This window comes from Corapipo altera, unplaced genomic scaffold (assembly GCF_003945725.1).
Source record: "Corapipo altera isolate COAL_440 unplaced genomic scaffold, ASM394572v1 23, whole genome shotgun sequence".
In the NCBI taxonomy this organism is placed as follows: Eukaryota; Metazoa; Chordata; class Aves; order Passeriformes; family Pipridae; genus Corapipo; species Corapipo altera.
In genome coordinates this window covers 10,411,926-10,433,560 of record NW_020884878.1, presented here as the reverse complement: position 1 = coordinate 10,433,560, position 21,635 = coordinate 10,411,926, and the positions used below count along the sequence as shown (strand labels likewise).

The 21,635-nt window shown below is 41.3% G+C and overlaps 1 protein-coding gene across 5 annotated transcripts; it reads right to left on the bottom strand.

The window, feature by feature from the left end:
• Nucleotides 1-11,517: 11,517 nt before the first annotated feature.
• On the bottom strand, nt 11,518-21,138 carry LOC113944455 (alpha-1-antiproteinase 2-like). 5 transcript variants are annotated; one of them, XM_027637574.1, is made up of 6 exons: nt 21,032-21,093; nt 20,444-20,545; nt 15,520-16,185; nt 14,318-14,588; nt 12,367-12,514; nt 11,518-11,771 (listed from the first exon to the last, which is right to left on the bottom strand). In XM_027637574.1, the coding sequence occupies exons 3-6, from the start codon at nt 16,166-16,168 to the stop codon at nt 11,577-11,579; spliced, it is 1,263 nt and encodes a 420-aa protein (XP_027493375.1). In that variant the 5' UTR covers nt 16,169-16,185; nt 20,444-20,545; nt 21,032-21,093; the 3' UTR covers nt 11,518-11,576. The 5 variants fall into 5 exon arrangements, with proteins under 5 accessions (XP_027493375.1, XP_027493378.1, XP_027493376.1 ...); XM_027637577.1 differs by having other exon boundaries at nt 20,465-20,545; nt 21,032-21,074; XM_027637575.1 differs by lacking the exon at nt 20,444-20,545 and having other exon boundaries at nt 21,032-21,138.
• Nucleotides 21,139-21,635: the final 497 nt, after the last annotated feature.

The following is a 21,635-nucleotide window of genomic DNA, read 5'->3' as shown; positions in this document are numbered from 1 at the left end:
GTGAATTTGAGTTCAAAGGATAATAAATGGCATCCATAATGATCAGTCTCAAATGTAAGGCCAGAGACATTGACATACTCAATGTGTCTGTAACTCGATTGTATATATAATATTAATTTTCAAGAAAAAGACATATTATACCAAAAACCCACTATAAGTTGAAAATTTGTAGCCAATATTTCCATTGGTTCTTTCCCATAAGGAAAATTATTTAGACAGTGAAACAGTTAAGTGGACAGCAACAGTTAAGTGGACAGCAACAGTTAAGTGGACAGCAACCCCTGTCTGTGAGCTGTGTAGGGACTCAAATACGGCTTTCTTTATGTTTCATAAGAATATTGCATTTAATATGGGGGCAGTGCCAGATGTGAGGTGTGAATTTTTCATTTCCTTGATTTAGGTGCTAATACCACTTAGCAACCTTACACATCTTTGAAATGAGACTTCAAAGGATGCACTTACATTGCTAGTGAGAATACAATTTATATTAGGAAAATTACTTGGGAAATAGAGCAAATGCATGAACCTCTTTCACTCCTGATGGAAACCAGGTGCTAAGTTTATAGCTCTTTTGAGAGGTTTCCTTTAGACAACTACAGGATTTGGTTGCTTTTCTCAGTTCCTGATTTTTCTGGTTAAAGTGCCATCCAACTTTGCAACTTGGAGTCAGTGAATTTTCAGCTTGAATTTTTTGAGAAAATTTAAGTTATATTTTCTCTGTCTCATTCTCTCTCTCACCTTCTCTCAATTCCATTTTATATATTTTGAAAGTATTCTGGTTTTGCATCTGCTGGGACAAAATGATAAAGGTCTGAAGCATGCCAAATTCATGAAGCTGAATGATCTGATCCAGGACAGACACTTTTACAGCCTACACTGTGGGATGTGGTGATGAGCTTGTCTTTGCTAGACATCATGTAATGCACACCAGAGAAGCTATGGAAACCAGGTTTCACTGAATCTGTAGGCCAGATAACTATTCATATATACAAAAAAAGAGCAATATTTATCTTTTTGCTTCTAAGTTAGGCCCATCAATGTGTGGAAGGTAAATGAAACCTTAATATTAACTTCCTGGATAACAAAGAGTAGTGAGGTATGTTCATGATGAGCAGTTTTTATATAAGTATCCATTCCTATAGGGTGGTAGGACAGCTGGAAGAAGAGAAGAGAAGAGAAGGATGGCAGTCAAGGCTGCAGAAAGCTGAGGCTTTACTGAACAGAGCTCAGAAAAAGTAACTTTGGAGACACTCAAAACCCGGCCCAAGATTCCATCAATATATGAAATGTAATTGGCCATTTGAGGTCTGTTCCCTGGCTGGCAACAGCATTTTCCCATGTGGGAAATGCAGTCTCTTTGGACCCTGGAACACTTGGAGTGGAAAGCTGTGTTCCCAGAGGATATGTACCATGGGTCAGCTCAAAACACCTTCACTGTGAGAGCCCCTGTGGAGATTCAGCTGTAGGTTAGTCTTGCTTTTCTGTGCTACAGCCATAAGCACAATATCAGTACTTTTCTCTGTGCCTTTTCTTGGAAAGATTCCCAGCCTCCTACAGTCAGGATTTTGTGCCAAGCTGAAGTATTTAAAAGCCTATAATACACTGTGTTATATATTACTTTAAGGAGAGTGGTGTCTCCAGTGTGGGAGCAGTCTTACTTCAGACACTTCCTGGGGCTGTGGCCAGATCAGAATAAGTGACTGAACACATCCAAGACATCCTTCTTACCTCCCAGAAGGCCTGATCTACCATCTTCATTTGTTCCTTCTCAGTCATTTTTGATTGAAAGCACCTATTTTGCTCCCTGTATAATGAAACAATTTTTGGATCCTACTGAAGTCACTCTATAGTAAATGATAGTAACCTTGGCCAGCATGTGATTATAGAATGAATGTGAGATTTCTGCATCATGTAATTTGCTTTTGATGGAGGTATTCATTTTTCTTTTTGGCATTGTAATGAGCATGGAAGCATTTGCATTGACAGGAGGTTGAAATTAAAAGCCACTACCCATTCTTCTTCAGTGAGCAGTGGTGTCTTCAAGTTCCAGTCACTGTCCTCCTAAAGGACAGCCAGTTCCTGTGGTCAGACTTCTTGTCAGCCAACATTTCTGTTTAGTAGAAGATAAGCGTAGGGTGAATATGATATTTCAACTACATTTTATTGAGCTAGTAGCTATATTTAGCAAGACTTTGCTCTCTCTGACCAACAGGCAAACAAGTGCTCTTGTGAATGCACAGTGCAGTAATAGCACAGAATTGAGGACTCTGTATCAAGAGACTGCTTGAGAAAAGACTTTGACCTTTAACATCATGGTTCATACACTTGCCACTCAAACCCATATCTTCAGCTTGATCATAGTTATCTTATAGTTTAGGCACAACGTATCCATAATATGCATTGGAAGATCTAACTTCGGACACAAAGATGTTCCCATTCTATAGGAAGAACACAGTCATTGGACCTATTTTGATACTTGTGGAGGGTCAGACCCACTGATAATCCACCCTGCCTGTACTCCACATAGGTTGGACTGGCAAACACCATTGGTTTTAACATGCTCCAGATATCGGGTTTCAACTCCTTCTTAGACTTTTATATGCATAATGTGGATCAGGTGTGGCAATGTGCTCAGATGCTCAACCTACTGCTATTGTGTACCAAATCAAAGTGCTCTTCCCAGGTGATGTATAACACAATGGGCTACAGAAGATCAGGCATGCTAAAGAGAACATGAAAAATAGAGAACTGATGTTTTTCATCTGAAGAAAGAAACCTGTAAGATACAGACCATTGTAACAATGCAGAGAGGAAAACGAGCAGTCTTTTCAGTGTTGATGTGTTTTACTGTTATATCAGTAAAATTTAACTTATGTTTGCATGAAGAAATGATGCAGTGGAACAGCAATGGGAAAGTGTTACTACCTTAAATCCTTGTGCGGACTTTCATTCCAGCATGAGTGACTTCTTGGTTGAGCTCTAACTCTTAAACTCTTCAACAGGTGACAAAAAAGGATTTCTTATGCAAGAACAAAAGTTTCTGTACAGAAAACTTTCAATCTAGAACTATATTATTTTAAACCAATTCTTTAGATCATAGCAGAACCTTGTTTTTTTCTGCATATAGTGTAATGGAAGGTGGAATTATTCAGCACATCATTGAATATAATTTTTGGAATTGATAAAGCTGTTTGTGCCTTTTTGACCAAAATTCAACATGTGAAGCCTTGCAAAACTCACAGCTTCCACTGTGAGTCATGCTAACTAGCATGACAAGAATAGGTTTTTTGCCCTTCTGTGGCTGTGTGACTCCCATACTTAGCTGACTTACAGAGCTGCTCTTACTCTAGGCATACCCAGACATGCCACAGTGTGATACGTTTTGAGTTCTCACTGAGAGCTGAGCCAGTGAGAGATTCCCTGTAGGAGCAATTGAATCAGCACAGCTGTGCCCATAACAGCTCATGCTGCTCAGGGGAAGTGGCACAACCAGTCTCCGTATAGCAGTTGTATAATGACATAACTGTGTTACTTCACTGAGCAGGCTGAGGTTTAACTGTCCTTGCTCAGGCAAGGACCATTTTAGTAATTAATTATGCACATGCTGCAGTTTATGTTGGTTACAGTATGTCTAGTTCAAGTAGATATGATAGATGCAAGTGTTGAGGAGAGTCCACAGCATGATACTGAAAGCCTGCAAGCAAACGAGCTCTAACAGATGAGGTTGCAAAAACAGAAGCTGAAGCCAGGCTGGAAGTTTGATCATAAGCATGCATGAAATGCAAATGCCTCATCTCTTTTTCAGTTCGGCTGAAAAGAAAGATGAGCTGTGTAATGGAGTCTTTGCCCAGAGTTTTATCTCCTAGTTTAACATCAAGCAATAGGGAGTGAGGGTGGAAGAAGTATGCAAAGTCAGCATGCTCACTGCAATGCAAACATGAGCGTTATCTTAAATTTGCCCTGAGAGAGTGGAAAACAAAGGTATAAGCTAGCAAAGCATTTTCTCATAGAATCTCCTCTGTTCATTGAAAGTGTTTTGTCCACAATCTCCTTTAGAGTAATTTGGTTTAATTATACTAGCAGAGGTTAACACTTCTGTGTCCCCAAACCATATGACAAAGATGAGTCAGTGTGTGCAAGTGTATCTGTGTGTGAATGCGTCTGTAGGACAGAAATATAATGAATCTGAGCATAGCTAAGTGCCAAGACATTAAGTGAACTGATGCAGAGCCGGAAAGACCTGGGCTGTGCACCTTTGCCCATTAGCCAAGGTTTTCTCAGGAATGCTGGCAAATTGCAGTCACCCTGAGAGCAAATTTCGGGAAGGAATCTGAAAAGACAGCATGCCTTGGTGGAATACAGCCCACTTAGGGAGCCCTGCTGGCACGTCAAGCAGCACCAGCACTGCTCAATGGTGTGGGGAAACAGACAGGAGGGAGTCGAGTCCTAAAATCCAGTGTTCCTTTTGCAGTCTCAACAGTGATGCATTTGAGCTAAGGAGAAATGTATGTTATTAAGTCCTGTTATCACAGTCTCCCAGTAACCTCAAAAATGTCAAGATTTCGTGCTACCTTGATGTATGGTTTTGTGCATGGGGTGTGAGAATCACCTCCTCTTGAAGCACTTCAAGAGCCGTGAACATAGACGCTGTGTGGGTCAATGTAACCTCTATTGGTTACAAAATTACATGGTAGGCAGAGCGGAGCTGAAAGAAAATGCGCTGGCTGTCTTCAAGTGTCTGTGGTTATATCAGTTGTCATATTCTAAAAATTGTGTGTTTTGCTCATATCAGGTTAAAGGGGACATTTGGAAGTTGGTATATTTTTTGCAGGGGAGATCGTGCCTACAAATATGGCAGCAAACCCACTTATACTCCTGACTTCAGACTTTCAGCTTCATGGAAGTCTCTTCTTTTCCCTGCTGTCCCCATCTGTGCTACCTGGAGAAGGACAGCACACTCAGGGACACCAAGTGGATGACAATGGAACTTTTGCATCACGGTCAGTGGCTCACCACTTGGCAGTAAGTCTGAGAGCTGCAACCCCGTGGCTCCTTCCAGCCGAACTCTCGTTATATTCAGCCCTCACTGTAGGAATATCCCTATTTTCTCAGTCCAAGTGGCCTCACATGTGGCCAGGCTCGGCCCCAGCACTGCCAGTCCTGGTGGCCGTCGGCAGAAGTGGAGCGGGCTGACCTCCTGTGCTAACCATGAAGGCTGAGCTTTTCTGCAGCCACAGCTTAGACACAATCTTTCATTCTTGAACCTTGCTTTTATATTTTACTAAAGTCTGGAATCATTTGAAAGTTTTTCTTCTGTGACCAAAGGATGCCACCTTAACAAAGAAAAATGCGTACAAGAACTGCCTGTTTTGGAAGACTGCTCAGTCAGCCAGTTTTCCCTGACTGGTGCCAGTGGGCTACATGGGATGGCATCACTCCTGCTGCCCAGCATGCTGAGCTCATTTCCACTGTAAAGCATATCCAAAAATGTGTTGTTTTCCCACTACTATATGAGGAAGTCAGGATATATTTTGAGAAATAAATCCCTTAGGTGTGTATTGTTAAAGCTTTCGTTAAAGTTTTGGATGCTATACAAGTATTAAGTCACACTAGACTTTTACCTGTGGCGAGACATGTTACATTAGTTAAACAGTTATTTCCCGTGCTTTGAAGCCAGCTATTTCAACACATCAGGTAGTCTGATAATCTCTCAGCTGCACCATTTAACAGGCAAAAAGCTTCTCTGTGTAAAAAACCATAGCAAACCCAGGGATATAAAATAACCAATAGAACTAGATCAAGCTGTAATACAAGTGCTTCAGATTATACTTAGATTGGCTGGAGAGTGATCACGTATACAACCAGATTCTCATGCTGGTCTCCTGCAACGAATAACCCACACATGACATTCACACCTGGCCTGCAACAAGTTGTCATTAAAAATGCTGGCTGTTGTCAGTGTCCCAGCACCAACACTACCGTATGTTTCAGTGGCAATTCTGGTCAGAGGCTGGGCGCTCTGACACACATGAATGAGCACACAGTGGTTTTGCCACAGCAACTGTCACAGGACAAACAGTCATTTACAGCTGGAAAGATTTGTTTTAAAATAGACTTTCCATGTAACCATGAAGAAAGCAACCTACAAATGTTTTTAGCTGTGATTTTATCTCCTCTCAGTGAGCTGCTCTCCTTTGTCAGTGAGTAGAGGCATGCTGGTGCCTTCCACTAATCAGTAGCTGACTGGCTCAGCTATTGAAGATAAGACAGAATAAATAATGATGAAATCTTATTTCTTATAGCTATCCTGGGGGGTAAAAAAGTGCTTTTGATCAAGTTGCTAAACATCTAGTGACTGAATAACAGAATATCAGTATATCAGATAAGATAAGGAGGCACAAAAAAAGGAGTCATACTGATGCCCATTGTACTACCTTCTTCAGTTTCTGGACTAACAAAGTCGTGTGAAATTCTGTCTGTGGCAACAGAGCAGAAGGGAGCCTGTTAGCCCCAGAGTAGGCACCTGGATTGTCCCTGGGCTGTGGATCACAGCCTCCTGCCTGAGGGTGTCCCTTTGCGCTCAGAGTCTCCAGATCTTGCCTCTCCTGGATGTGGCTGACCCTGTGCCAGCCTTCCTCATGGTCTTACTGCCCAGCTGTGGGGAAGAGCTGAATGTCCTGTGGTCCAACACACACCAGCAGGCTTGACAGGAGGGCATCGAGGTCTTTGGAGGAGGATGGGGATCTGACTGCCACTTAGGGCTGTCTCCTTGCCTCTAATTCCTCTTCTTCCATTGCACCAATTTTTGCCTTTTCTCCCACATTGGTCCACAAGGTTTTAGCCACTTGGTAGCTGGCAGAGCTCACTAATTGACTACAAAAGGGTGTTTTGAGGGGTTGTTTTATTTCCAAAACATCAGTTCTCCGTGTGCCCCCATCAACCAGGCACTGGGAGAAGGGACCTCTGGTATCACCCTGTCAAGCTGATCTTGTGCTAAAAAACTGCTTTTAGAGTATACCCATGACATATTTCTGCTCCAAATACCTCAAAAGCTGGCATCCAGGGAAGCTTTACCATTTCCTTTCTGGACCCAGCATGTGGCTACATGTGAGTCTCATATATTTCATGAGTTTCTGCCCCCCTTTCCTTCTCAGTAACCTCTGGGAACATCCTCCTGTAGCCAGAGTGCTGTGTTATCTTGCACTCTATGAGGTATTTTCATATTGTGTATAGGAAGCAAGAAAAACATAGGGCTGTTTGGTCCTTTGGCTCTATCAAGGTGTACAGGGGACTCACTGATAATAACAATTATTTTGCATCCAAGTAGGTGGCTTGGATACCCACCATACACTGAAAATCTTGTTACGATGGAAAAACATGCCTTGTATGCAAAGATGAGAATTTTTCAGTAATGTATTTAAAACCTTAACAGTTTTACCCAAGAATCAATAGCCTGATCACAATACTAAGACTTAGTGTTCAGATTATGCATAGTTAAAATTTATACAAACAAACTCTTTAGTACCTTCCCCGTTTCCTTGTTTTATGCTCACCCTTTCTCTGCCCCACTCCTTCCTCAGGTTGATGGCTTCAGCCCTAAGCAAAGGCGTGACAGGATGGCCACATACTGCATCCTTGCTGGGAGGAGTACAAGGGTGGTGGATGCAATCTCTGTGCTCTGGGGTCTGTTTGGGACCATTGTTACATATTTGCTCGCATGCTCTTCCCATTGCTTTTCCTTCATTTGTTCACAGGTTCACAGTGCACCTGAACTTACTACCTGTGCTGTGTTTTACATACACTGTGTTCTCAATCTCCATTCTCCTAGTTATGCCCTAAACTGGTTTCACTCAGCTCCCAAGTCTGCAATCCTTTTATGACCAGTAACCGAGCACTGGCAAGATGTTATAGCTCTAAGGTGTTCAGTGTCATCCTGCGCCTGTATTCTCCAGTCCCCTTCTATCATCCCACCACGTCTGTACTCCTTCACTTTTCATTCTATGGCCATACACTATTCAATGAAGAACAACTACGTGTTCTTAATATCTCCTGGTTAACAGATACATCTGTATGTGTATTGATATGTAAATGTTATACCATACAATCATATGAAGGTATGGAAAAATTTAAGCAAATTAGATAATAGCACCTGATTGCTGGATAGTTACTATTATAAACAAAGAAGCTAAAACAAAACTCCAGGCAGGTGAGGACAGATTCAAGCAAAGCCTGACAAGTGCAGAGACCTAAGGCCTGTGCTGTTAGTTTGACGGAAAGCAGGTCACTGTGTTATAAGCAACAAGACTGTTGCATTTGCAAAGTTAGAGGTTACACTGACCCATGTCTTTCTTCCTGCTAAGCAAGATCTATCAGATCACACCTGCCTGGAGTGTTTTTTCATTGACTCATCTTTGTAGGGGGGCTAAGGGATGTGGGGTGGGAAATGGGGTGACTTTCGGTTCTCCTCCTCCAGGTACAGCCTTGGATAATGGTGAGAAAAGAACAAAACCCCAAATGCCTCCTTCCACAAACAGTGTGTGAGCCCAGGAGGCTGTTGCAGTCTTGGGATGTGGTACTTGGAGGACTTGGAGTCTGCTGGGCTACAGCCAATGGCATTAATGGCCCTGGTGCAATCAGTGAAACAGAGCTTGGCATCTGGCCAGGAGACAAACAGGTTACCCAAACCTGGGATCACTACCAGCACAGCTGTAAGTTCCATCCTCACACTCTGTAGTTGTGTCAGCTGTGTCAATGGCTAATGAACCTGGTAGTTAATTGCTCCCAAGATGCATCTCTGGCTTATTTGTATCCCCAATTGCCCATCGCACCAAATAGCAATAACACAATGACCTGAAGCCCTGTCTTTCTGCCCAGCCTTTCTGGCTCTGCTCAAGGTGGTTTGTTGAAGGCAGGGAGCCCCATTGCCTCATGCCTCCCATTTTTAGGGAAAAAGAGGAGGACTTGCTGGTGGAGAAGGCGCCACAGCTGAGGCGGCAGCGTTCACCTCCTGCGTGAACAAATGGTGCCATCAGGTGGGAGGGATAAAATGTTAGTCTGCGGGAGGGAGAGTGGGAGGCTGTGAAAAAGAGCTGGTGCAGAGAGGAAATGAGAAGAGTGAGTGTAATAGGGAAAACCTCTTTTGTTGTTTGCAGCAACAAGAGCAGGATTAGGAGAGTAGGACTTGGTGGATGGGGGGGAGAGATGAGAATGGGCCACATAACAAACAGCGCAGCACAGCATGGATGTAGGCAGGGAGCAAGCTGTCTGCTGCTCTTTTGTGCTAAGTGTGGCGCCTGCCTCTTCTTAACACTGTCTCTGACAAATCTTACAGTGGAAAATCACAGCATGATGTCAGTACACCAGGAGCTATTGCCTGATGAAACAAGTCTGGCAGACGGCTCCTGGACATTGATCTTGACACTGACAGGAAATCCCCTGTGGGAATGGCAGACTCCCCTCCTCACCACCACTCTGTTCTCCCATGGCTGGCGCACATATACCACACCACTTACTGTCCCTGTATCCTCCCCAACACATTTCACAAACACAACTCATACAGGAGATGCAGTGAGAGCAGAAGCACAATCTGTGGAGTGCTGGTTCTTCGCAGCAGCCTGTCTGCTCCTGTACCTCCCTCCTACCGCCCTGTGGGCTCTTCTTCCTGGAATATGTGAGGAAAACAGAATTCCTGCATCCTGCTTCTGAAGGGGAAACGTCTGTGAGAGCACAGGTACTAAGGGTAGGAAAGGAAGGAATCCCCTTCCAGAGTTATGGATTAACAGCCTGCAAAAGCTGATTTAGCTGATGTGAGAGATTCTCTTTGTCTTCACATCTCTCCCAGAACCACATGGGGACAACTTTCCTCCTACTATGCTGTATTTCTGTGTTTATGTCTTCATCCACTGCAAAGTGGTTTACAAGGGAGTGAGCAATATTTTGTCTTGTACAGGTGCATTTGCAGCCTCCGTTCCTTCATCATCTCTTGATGTAAACTCAGAATCACCCTACTAAAATAAATTATGTCAGTTTTTCAACTCTAGGGAATTCAATACATAGTTGAAGATCTCACCTCTGAGCTCTCTCCTCCCTAAAGGTTTCACTGTTGCTTTGCTGAATGCCCATTCCTTAACAGCAGTTAACAGTAGCTGTGATAACAGCTGAGACTGATTCCATTGAGGCTGCACCCTGCAGTTATATGTCAGGGAGACAAGAATCCTCCACAGGTAGGGTGCCTTGTTATTTGCCGCTTTTGGGCATTGGGCCACAAAGCCACCCAGACAAATGGAGGAGAGTTCAAGAAGGCACCAGAAATGTACTGTCTGTTTAGTCAAAAAACACCATCAAGCACTATGTATGAGAGTTAATGGGGGGTATTTACTAGGAACAAGAGCAGAAAGGGGGCTTTCCTTTTCATTGCAATAGGGGAGACAGTGCTTTGCAGCAGACTAATAAAATCACACTTGCTCTTAATTTCACAGAGGGCACACAAGTCCTTGCTTTGGCTATATTAGCTTCCCAAGCCATTTGACTGCTCCCAGTGTCATTCCCAATGCCAGGACACCATTTCATTTCTTTCCAAACTCCACAACTTTAGGTAAAGAAGGGGCAATTGTACTTTTTCTGGTACCTGTTGCCAAGGCAGGCCCATTGAAAATGGTTACCAGCCAGCCTTCAAGCTGCCCTGTGATCTACCTAGGTGCCTGTCATCACTCCGTGAGTCAGGTGATGTGCTTATTGAGTGCTCCCTACCTACTTTTTTGGCTGTAAAAGGATAGTATTTGAAACATCTACCATTTTTTAGAGCCCCATTATAGGTTTTCCATGAATCTCAGCTTGGGTACTTGCCATCCAATACCTCACTTTCCCATTCATCTACATCCTCCTTCTCACCACTGATGGATACATGTAAGAAAAGCAAGCTACTCCATCTAAGTCTGTCAAATTGGCAATACATGGTTGAAAATCTTCAGGTTCAAGAGCAGAATTTGATCCTCCTGTTCTGTTTTGAGCTTCAAGAAACTCAGGAAGATTTGTTACTCGATTAATACTAAGAATGATAAAATGGTTCTGGGACAGAAAGCAGAATTTTTGGTGAAAGCAGCTTTTCACATTCCCAGTGCTGTCTCCATTAGAAGCTTCCTTTTCCTGTGATCCTGTAATATTGATCCAACTATTCCCATCTCTTGTTTGCTTACACGTGGTAAATTACAGCCATTTCTGCTTTATTTGCAAAAATGTTTATAATTTAGTATGCTATTCTGGCTGACAATCACATATTAAGCAGGAGTCTTCCACTGAAATATATATGTTTCTCTCTGAATGCTGGCAAATCTTGGGTCTTTCCTTGACCTTCAGTAAAATAAAAAAGGCATTATTTACTAGCTGAATTTTAAACATTTTCCTTCCTTCCTCTTCAGCAATTGTCATGGTCAATACCAATAGTTTTTGACGATGGCATAAAAATGAAAACTGTTGCTGAAAAAGAACAATATACACTCTGGTACAAATGTAAATGAATCATGTCATGCATTTTCACATCTTTAATTGGTAATAGCAAACAAAAGTCATATTTCACTTCAGCTAGTGATAGTTGGGTTAACTATTTTTCCTATGAAGAGTGTACTGTTTGTATCTCTGTCAAAAATCAGCATGAGGAAGGGACGGTTGAATTCAATGGTAGGAGGAAGAGACACTGCCATTATTTCAGCAGCAGTTGCTGCTGCTGCCTCAGTACCTCTCTCATCAACATCCAGAGAAGCCTCATGAACAACCTAGGAAAAAAGAAAATACAATCATTCTGGGCAGTCAACAGCCACCTGAAGGATGAATCAGCCTCCTTTTAAAGCAGCCCTACTTTGAGACATCTACTGAGCAGGGAGTATAGGCAGAAGAGCTGTATTGTTGATGGCTCTTTAATGAGGACCAGGATGGAGCTACATAAATCCCCTAAAAAAAAAAGAAGTCCAAAAGATTGGATGGAGGATGGAGGCTCCACCTGTAAGTGTTTGCCTGCACCTCCAAAACTGAGTCTCCAAAGTGGGGAGGACAGGCTGTGGTGTGACTGGAAGCATTAGCGGTTCCTGTCAAGGAGCCAGGGGTTGATATTCCTCTCATGTTTTAGTTACTGGCCAAAAAATCTTGGTCAATACCAGTCTTCGAAAAAACAGACATGCAGCAATCTAATCTGATCTCCAGTGTCACCACACTCCTCTTGTAAGCTTGCGGGCTGAGGCCTAAGTGAGCCCTGTTGCAGGCAAGTTGGGAAGCTGGGAGCTGTATTTAGCTGGTGTTTCAGGATGCTGTCACTGAGGGGGTTTCCTCCGTGTTTGTGAAAGAAAGGGAGAGGGCCAACAGCCACAGACTTACTTTGGAAACCTTCAGCTCTGGGGTGCCAGTGATGCCAGAGAGATCTGCCTGGTTGGTGAACACATCAACAATTCCCATCTTCCTAAGGGTGTTACTTATTTCATAGCTCCCAGAAATAGAAAATTTGGGGAAGTAGAGATCCATAAAGCTGTTAGGTAGAAGAGAAACATAGTGGGTGGTGAGAAGGATTTTTCACCAATATAAATGATGGTGAGAAAGCTGTGCAATTCCCATGATTGTCAAACCCCAGGGATTTGGACTCTGAATGTACAGTGGGCACTAATTCAATTGCTGGTGCTTTTCATGCTGATAGAAGCACTATCATTCTTAATCACATTAATAATAGTAATCATAATAGTATTTATCTGGTATTTTGCTTTAGGAAATCGGAGAGCACTCTGCTAAGTAGGACAGTAAAAAGGCCCCTGCTTTACAGGCAGAAAAGATGAAGGCTGAGGTGACAGCTCATGTCACTCAAGAAGGTGGAGAGCTGAAGTTAAGTCCTGACAAAGTCTGCCTGGAGAGAAGTGTGGCAAACCCCAGCACTTCAAAGCAAAGAAGTATTTTTGGCATAACTGTGGCATTCAACATGGCTCAGGAAAGGTCTTGGCCCTGCTGTCTGCATTTTTGGATGCCATGTCCTCTAATTGGACATGGCCATGTCCTCCTGTGGACTGGCCATGATCAAGTTTGTCTTTGACTGTGAGCTATTTGTAGACAGCTCCTGCTTAGTATGCTTTCTGCTGGATTTCTTTTCACGCACTGTTCAGGGATGCTCAAAGCATCCAAGTCTCCTGCAGCAGTGATTACCCTTTAGGTAGTTCAAGTCTTTTGCTGTCTTGCCCAGAGGCAGCTTGTGTTGAATAGCAAAATAGACAGGATCCAAACTGCACTGCTGTAGCCTTTGTGTGATACTGCCCAGTGCATTAGAAGAGGATGGGACCTCTAGCACTGACCTCAACAGTAGAATGGAAATTGCTGTTTGGTTTTCACAGTTTCTCCCATGAAGAATTTATTCCTGTGTTTATCTTGAATGAACGTGCACCACAAATTAATTTAGAGAAGGATTATCCTGATATTGCAGCTGAGAATGACACATTTTTATTTTTGATATTTGAGGTATCACATTATTAGTTTATATCCAATTTGCTACCCATTATGCTTTTACTAACTGTGCTGGTATTTCTGTGATGATGCACTGAGATACATGGGTGTGAACTGCACAGCCTTATTAGCTGTGAATCAGGGCAGAGCTTGGTAAATTAAGCATGTATTAACCTGATATTACTCATCTGCTGTTGCTAAGATCTCTTCTCTCCCAGACAAACAAGGTTGTAAAACATGTTAGCTGATGTTAGTGTCAATAGTTGAAGCTAACTGAACCTCATTAGATTTTTATAGTTTCAAAACAAAATGCCAGAAAATCGGGACATTCACAATTAATCACTTGCCCCTTCTAACAACTGCTGAGTGATGCAAGGGTTTCTGTAAGGAAGATGTTTGTGTAGGATGTATTATGTATGGATGCAATACTACAAACTGTAAAAGTTATGGTTCATTTGAGGTTTAGACATGGGCCTGAATCATGGTGTATCAGTGATATATGAGAGGTAAAACACATTAGTTGAAATCTTGGTAGAGAAGATTTGCCTTAAAATTGCCACCATTCCACTGACTTGATGGAGTATTTTAGAAACACCAATCTAGGCTTGCTATTCGGAACTCCTGGAAGCCCATCAGGATAGTCTGGTTAGGAGAGCAGCAAATCACTCAAGCACCAACAAAAGAATAGTTAAATACAAACCAGCTGCAAGATTTTTACAGGTAGGGCACACAAGCCAAAAATAACCCACTCGCTTCCCAGAATCACCAAGTTCATAGTGTTTGCATTCCCAAAAGAGTAAAATACTATAAATATAGGTGCTGCTGCAGCTGCCTGGCAGAAGATTACCTCTGGAAGAGATGATCTGACCATTTCTGGATGGTTTCCTTGTCCAGAGTTTGCTCTAACTGCTTCATTTTCTCTTTTGCTGGCAAAACCAGAAATGCAGTAGCACTCCCATTATAATGCAGCCGTACCACAGTGCATGACAGCTCCTCATCAAAATAGAAGTCAAATCTGCCCGTTTGGTACATCATAGGGACTTTCACAGTAGTTTCAGCATCCACAAAGAACTCCCTTTCTTCGGTATGCTCTGGTTTAAAAGGCTTTTCCCAGTTGCCTGATACAAAGAAGGAGAATTTAACTGAATATCCCATGTTCTATCCCATCATAGATTAAATTTTATATAGCTCATAATAATATTCACCTATTCCTCCATGTGTTAAATACAGAAGTTTCAAACATAATACTTTAAAATGTGTATCACAGTAAGGCAAGAATCTTTTTACCTGGTCAAAAGAGTGCATTGGATTCCAGTTTCACTTTATGTTTCGATGCCAGTAATGAAATAATTAGGCATTTTCTTTGTGTCTACCACTGCTTTTCTGTTCAGCCCTCTCTGTAAACATAATCTGTGTACTCATGTACTGCATACATTTAATTTCTATTGACTTTAACAATAAGCCTCAATTTGTAGATGTGTTATATCAGGCTTAAGAGCACATCATCTAACCCACATCAGAAATGCACAGTGTTTCCACTTTATTCCTTAAAATGTTCTTCCCTATTCATTACCAGCTTTTTCCATATATAAATATTAGTGTATATATAAAGGACTCTGATAGGGGAAAAAAAGGAGTATGTAGTAAATTAGGCCACTGAATCATGCATACTTTTAAAAAGAGGTATTAAAAAGATTAGGTCATGTATGAGTCTCAGTGCCTTTACTGAAAATTAGAAGAAATGGGGCAATAGGAGTTAAGGTTAAACCCACAAACATGCGCTCAAGCTGAACACATGGGCAGCTGTGGCTCGGAGCAGAGCTCCTGGAGCTGTCACAAAGACAACCAAGCCTGTGTGGACCACAGCTCCCTCCCCATGCCGAGCAGGATCCTGCCACCTCTCCACCATCTCCACTATGCCATGAGGGGATCTTCTGGCCCAGCAAAGATCATTTGAAATTCTCCCCAGACCAGCTCTGAAGTGAGGCAGCTGACATTAGGGCTGTTGGTAAGAATGAATCGTGTGAATGCAAACCCCGGAGTGCTTACCTTTAAAGAAAACAAAGCTAGCCAGAAGCATTACAGTCTGTGGATCCATGTCCTTGACCAAATTAGTAATTTTCCCGTGTGTTTTCCTCTCTATATAATCATTGATCTGCTTTTCAGCTTCTGGGGGATTGTTAAAGTCAGCGGTAAAAGCCTCCAGCTGATACAGAGCTTTGGCATCATCTAAAAACTTTTTCAGAAGTTTCAGCTTCTCTGTTACAAAGATGGCATTCCCCATGTTGAGCTGGACCCCCCCCTCAGGATGGCTCAGCATATGAATTAGGTTGTGGAAGCCTTCATGTATCTCTTTTTCCTGAATCTCTGTAAGGTTAAAGGCAAGTCCTTCCAGGATCTGGGTCTGAGTGGCTGATCTAGCCCCTAGGGCCAGCATTGCAAAGGCACTGGAGATGCTTACAGGAGAGAAGAAAATGTTCTTATTAGGTGCCTCCAGTGTAACCTCTTTAAAAAACTGGAATGCAAAGTCAGCATTATTTGGCACAAGTTTGAGGCAAGCAATTGCTTCACCTCCATGATGCATGTGGTGTTCAGGATCGTTTGGATCATGTCCATTGTGGTGACTGGGTGGGAGCTGACTATAGGCAACAGCATGAAACCCAGCCAGTAGTAAACTTAGGTAGAATGAGTTCTTCATCTTCTTGTATTAAAATCCTATGAAAAAAAAAAAGGAGAAGATATTTCTAAGGCAAGTGAATTAATTAGGTAGAAATAGTTATTCTGTCATTACCACTGAATAAAAAATTGTATCTCTTTCTTTTGTCTTCAGTTTCCATGTTCTCCAATTCTTGACAGATTTTTTTTTTATTATTTTCCCAGGCCTCTGGGCAAGTCTCGGCCAACTCTTTCTGCCACCCTCACCTTAAATACCTGCAAAGGCAAAATTCAGCATGGATCAGTTGAATACATAGCACCCTCAGCAGGCTGAAGAATGGAGCATATCCCACCAGAAAACACACCATGGATAATCACTACAAGACTGCAGTACCACTGTGCTTTTGACCCTAATGGTCTAAATAATTTCTGGAAAGCTCATCATAGAAGAAGCCTGGATGTTCTATGAGTAAAAGGAGAAAGAGGACATTCATGCAAGTGAGTAGCAATTAGTAGCTACATACAAAGAGCATTTGAGCAAACAGGCAGGAAGGATATCTTTAAATAAAATTTTGGTCAGATTGATAATGCACCCTATTTCAAGAAAGGACAAATTAGTAGTTGCTGTTCTTCAGTAGCAACCAAATATAAACCCCTACCTCTCTAAGGAACAGGTGTTTGGTTCTTTTTCCAGAATAGAAATAATGTAATGCTTTAAATAAGAACCTGAAACAAAGTGCTGTCTTTTCATGGACCAACAAAATCATTTGAGTGCGTTCATTTTCAGCTCACCAGAAGCAGTCAATATCATTAACAAAGAACAAGGCCTTATTTTTATCAGATGCTCTACTGGTAGAAGGGCAGTATGTTTATCAATGTGTTACACTTGGCTGTCATAGCTACATTTCATTGCAGAGCTGATACCCTGCACTGTATAAGCTCTTACAAAGGAACTTTGGAAATAGGAATATGACTGTCCCAATGGGCCTCATTTCAGAGTAGGAATGTAGGGCAAAGAAATGGTGAAAATGTTGCAAAGGATTTGGGGAGATAATGAGCCATATTTGCTAAAATTGTGCAAGGAGAGATATATTACAGCAATAGCACCTTTCATCTCTGGTATGATTCAACTTGAGAGACTTTCTGTTGTCAGAAAGTGCTATGCTTACAGTCTAGCTTTATCTATAACATCAGAGGGAGAAAATTATATTTGTAGCTGAATATCCACATACAGTTAGACTTATAAGAATAACAAAACATTTTCAAGCTATAATCAAATATTCAAACATTTACATGTTTGTTATAAGTAATTCTAAAAAGCAGGCGTATTTGCAATAACACCTACAGTGCTACTGACAAGTGTAAGAACTATAAGGGTTCTTGGTAACTTCATTTTCAATTACTGTACAAGGTAGTTTTAAATTATAGTTTGGTCTCCCCTGATTTTGACATTGAAATGATACTTCTCAATATATCCAGTTACTTGTAACTCAGCATAAGAGGTCCAGTTCTGAATATTTAAAACCGCTATCAGTGAGCCAATATATTAGTCAGACTTTGAAAAGGAATCAGCTCCCAAACAAAAGCATCAGAGTTAAGCTTAATCTATTTCCACATATCCAGCAGGCTGGTTCAGAATTTGTCTCTGGTTAAATTATTTATTATGAACTATTTACTCAGCTGCAGTCATAATTTATGAAGAATAACATGAATACCAAAAAATGAAACATTTTATTTTAAACATAAGTTGCTACCTGTTCCCTATCTCATCACATTCAATATTTATTACAAAATATAGCAGATAGATGGGCTTTTCTATGTACACCTAAAAATACCAATTTCTATTTATTTGGAATGCAGAGTAGACAAAGTATTTAACTGACTTGACCTCAAAACTGTGGCTAGTGGATATAGCATGGGTTTGCTGCAAGGGTTCTCTAAAAAATTGGTTACCATTTTCTGAAGGGTATTTTCCCTATCCTGATATTTTTGCTCTATGTAGTTATGACATGTTCACATTTTGTGGTTAGTTTATGTACTTTCATGGAATTAATTTCCTTTTATTACAGCTCTGAATTCACAGATAATTAAATACAATCTGAATCTGAATCATCCATCTGTTGCTCAGTACTGGCCAATCACAAACAGTCAAGATTCATGAGTCAGCCCTCACAAAAATCTTGATAATGTTTGGTTTTAAAAGCATAAGATTACAAGAGACTTGGCAGCTGCAGTTTGTAGAGGTCTTTTTTTTGTTGTTTAAGCCTTGAAGATACAAATGGCCCACTCCATTAGTCCCTTCTTTGAAACATAAAGGTACTTTTATCATAAAATTTCCATCATCTAAGCCTTCATAATATCATTGGGGATTGTAACTTCATACTCAATACTTCATACTCGATACTTAGTATTTCATATGATATTATTGTGGCTTCTAGGTTAACAAGTGATCAACCAGTGACAAACTGACAACAGAGACCCTTTCAGCATAAAACAGAAGCTGCAGATTCTCATGTGGCCTTAATGATGGAGGGATTTTCCTACGAAGCATACTTGCTAATGATTTATTAAAATGCAAAGAACTGAGAACACGAGTTATAAAGCTCTTAAGAAATTTCCTGAAGGAGCTAAGTTTGCAGAAAGCTCCCTATTTTAAGACCTTTACTCATATAATCTCCAGAAAAAACAGTTTGTCCATCAACATGGTAGTAGAAGTGAAAAGCACTTCAATTTGAAATCCAAATCTACACTGACTTGTTGAATAACCTGGAAAAAACCACATTTACCTCTGCCTCTTTTCTTCTCTTTGTGAGTGTTAAAATAACAATACATTTGTGGTATTCAAGAATATCTTGCTTAAAGAAGAGCTTTCAATAGAACCAGATTATGACACAAGTGCATGCCAATGCTGGGAGGACAGTGTTTTCAGCAATTTATCTGTAGTAGAGTTGGTGATAACACTTGTTGAGTATATTACCTCTTCCCTCTCACACAATCTTCCCTAGCATGGAACTCAGCAAGAAAATGGAGAACACTGGGATTAGCTGAAGTTACTCTAGAATAATTCCACCAGAAAACCTGGAAGTGAGCTGGACTGAGTCTTCTGACTGACAGAACTTGCTTCTTTGTGGATATAGCTAATTTATCCATTTGGGGGCTGATTTTATCTCTGTGATTTGGAGAGACAATTCTGAAGGCAACTTTCTGCCTTTAGAGTCCCATGTAATATTCCAGGAGATGAATATTCATCCCATACTTCTCCCATAAGGGGTACTCCTGATAATCTCATTTCAGTCAACATGAAAACTTGCATTACTCAAAGACATGTGCAGGCATGAAATAGAAAAGCTGTTTGCTCGCCAGATGGTGCTGCTACCCTCCTAATTGTTTCTGAATGAGGAAATCTGAGAAATTTGTTTCCTGAAAGCTGCGCTACGGGAGCACCAGGCATATCGAGACACAGCACCACCACTACCACCATCAGTGGGGTCTGCTGAACTAATATCAGCTATTTAGAAACATATTAAAAAAATCATCCCCCCCCCAAAAAAAAAAAAAAAACACAAAAGAAAGACTTGACTAGCCATATTTGTGACCTCTGAACATGACCTCTGGATCCTGCTGTAGGACTAGCTAATCAAACAGCACAACAAACTCATGTGTTTTCCTGGCTGGCCAGAAAGCTCCCTGCATACTTCATTATATGCACCTGGACATGATCAGGGCCTTTTCCAGACTGATCATCTAGACATTTACTTCTCTTGTCATTCAGAGTTTTGATGCCTCTATGCCTGAGGCCCCTAAAATGTTGCAAACACAAGCCAAGGGCATTGGATTCTTCACAGAAGCTAACCACTGTATTTCATTAAAAGTAATTCCTTTCACAGCAGAAACATGGAAGCCAAGTTTACATTATCCTCTAGAAATGTATGTGATTATTCACAGAGCTGTTTTCTGTTTCTTCTATCTTCTGTAAGCCAGTTTAGCATTGTGGAGCTCACCCAGAGAGTGGCATCACCCACTTCTAGGCCTCCTTTTACCTGGAAACAGGTGAACATGAGCTCTCACTGTTCTACCAGGCCACCATGTGTATTTGGTTTTGAACCTGAGTTACTGCACACACTCAGAGATGAAGCATTACTGAGGCCAGAGGATGAAAAAGTAGATAAAAAAGAATGAGTGCAGTGGTTAGGGAAGTCAGGTGAGACAGCAGAGATTTTCTTCTCTCTGCAAGAACAGATGAGACCATGTTCCCAGTTTCTACTTTCCAGTGTACACCTGACCACAGCCCAGTCTCTGGCTCATTGAGCGTGTTGACCTCACTGTGATCTTCACTCCCCTGAGCACGTGAAATTCACCGTTTTCTCTCCTTCCCTCTCAACGGTCCTGTAATCTGATGATTAGTGCAATAATGTCTCGTCTGAAAGGGAAGCAGATAATAGATATACCACCCCCTAAGCAAAGTATTTCTTGTAGACCTTCAATACAAAAATCAGCAGAATTACTTAAAAAGAATCACTAATACATTAAAAAAAAAAAAAGCTCTAATCACCCATCCTCAGGCTTTTATTGTAGCAGAGCCTATTTCTTCTAGCAGGGGGTACATCAGGGAAAGTCCCACTTTTAGGATTTCTTGAGTCCAGAGATCACCTTGCAGTCCTGCAAGGCAACTAGATACCCTGCTCTGGTTTTTAGATTTTTACTCCTTCTGTCAGCCACCTGACAAAGTGTAGGCAACTCATTGCCTCAGTTGTGATGCCTATGTCCTTTATATCCAGTTGACCCAATAAAAGCCTCTTTATCTAGGACAGATTTCAATTTAAGATGAAAAGATTTAAAATCAACTGCCTGCAACAAGAGGAGACACTTTTGAAGTCTCTATAGGAAGCAAAAAATCACTACTTACAGCAGCTTCAAAGGATTCTGCTGTCTTCACCAGGACTATCCCACAGCTCCCTCTCTTATTTATACTGTTAAATAGCATTATGAAAGCAAAGCGTCCTCTAGAAAACATTAACCAGGGCAGACAAGTGTTACTACTTTAGGAATGGTGCAGAGTAAACAGTGAAGACAATTTTTGGGGCAGGTACCTGATTTTTGCTGTATATGCATGGCCAAACCCTGCCTTTGCTTTGAACAGTCATAAGAGTCCTCCTGCAATTCTACACATTCTTCTGCTGGGAATCCAGATACTACTCACTCTACCAAATACTTCACATGCATCATTAACTTCTGTAAACTGCATGAGTTCATATAGTAGAAGTACTGAAGTGAGTAAAATTAAACATATATATAATACTAGACAGGAGCCTAAGGAAAAGAAAGCTGGATGAATGTTACAGCCAGATCTCAAGTTAGTATTTTGCACAGAAATATTTTGCTTCCTCTACACCAGACTTTTAATTGCTTTTCTTTGGCATATTTGTTTAAAATGATACACTATTTCTTAATTATCTACATTGCCATTAATAAGGGCCAATTTCTGGGGACATCTCTAATAGTTATCTTAA

Bases quoted from the DNA above. Each gene is read 5' to 3' on its own strand.
- LOC113944455 (XM_027637575.1), bottom strand. From the start codon at position 16,168: ATGAAGAACTCATTCTACCTAAGTTTACTACTGGCTGGGTTTCATGCT. The intron at 12,515-14,317 runs GTAATCTTCTGC...TCTACCTAACAG, and splicing joins TCAGATCATCTCTTCCAGAG to CTTTATGGATCTCTACTTCC. The intron at 11,772-12,366 runs GTAAGTCTGTGG...CTTTTTTCCTAG, and splicing joins CAGAGCTGAAGGTTTCCAAA to GTTGTTCATGAGGCTTCTCT.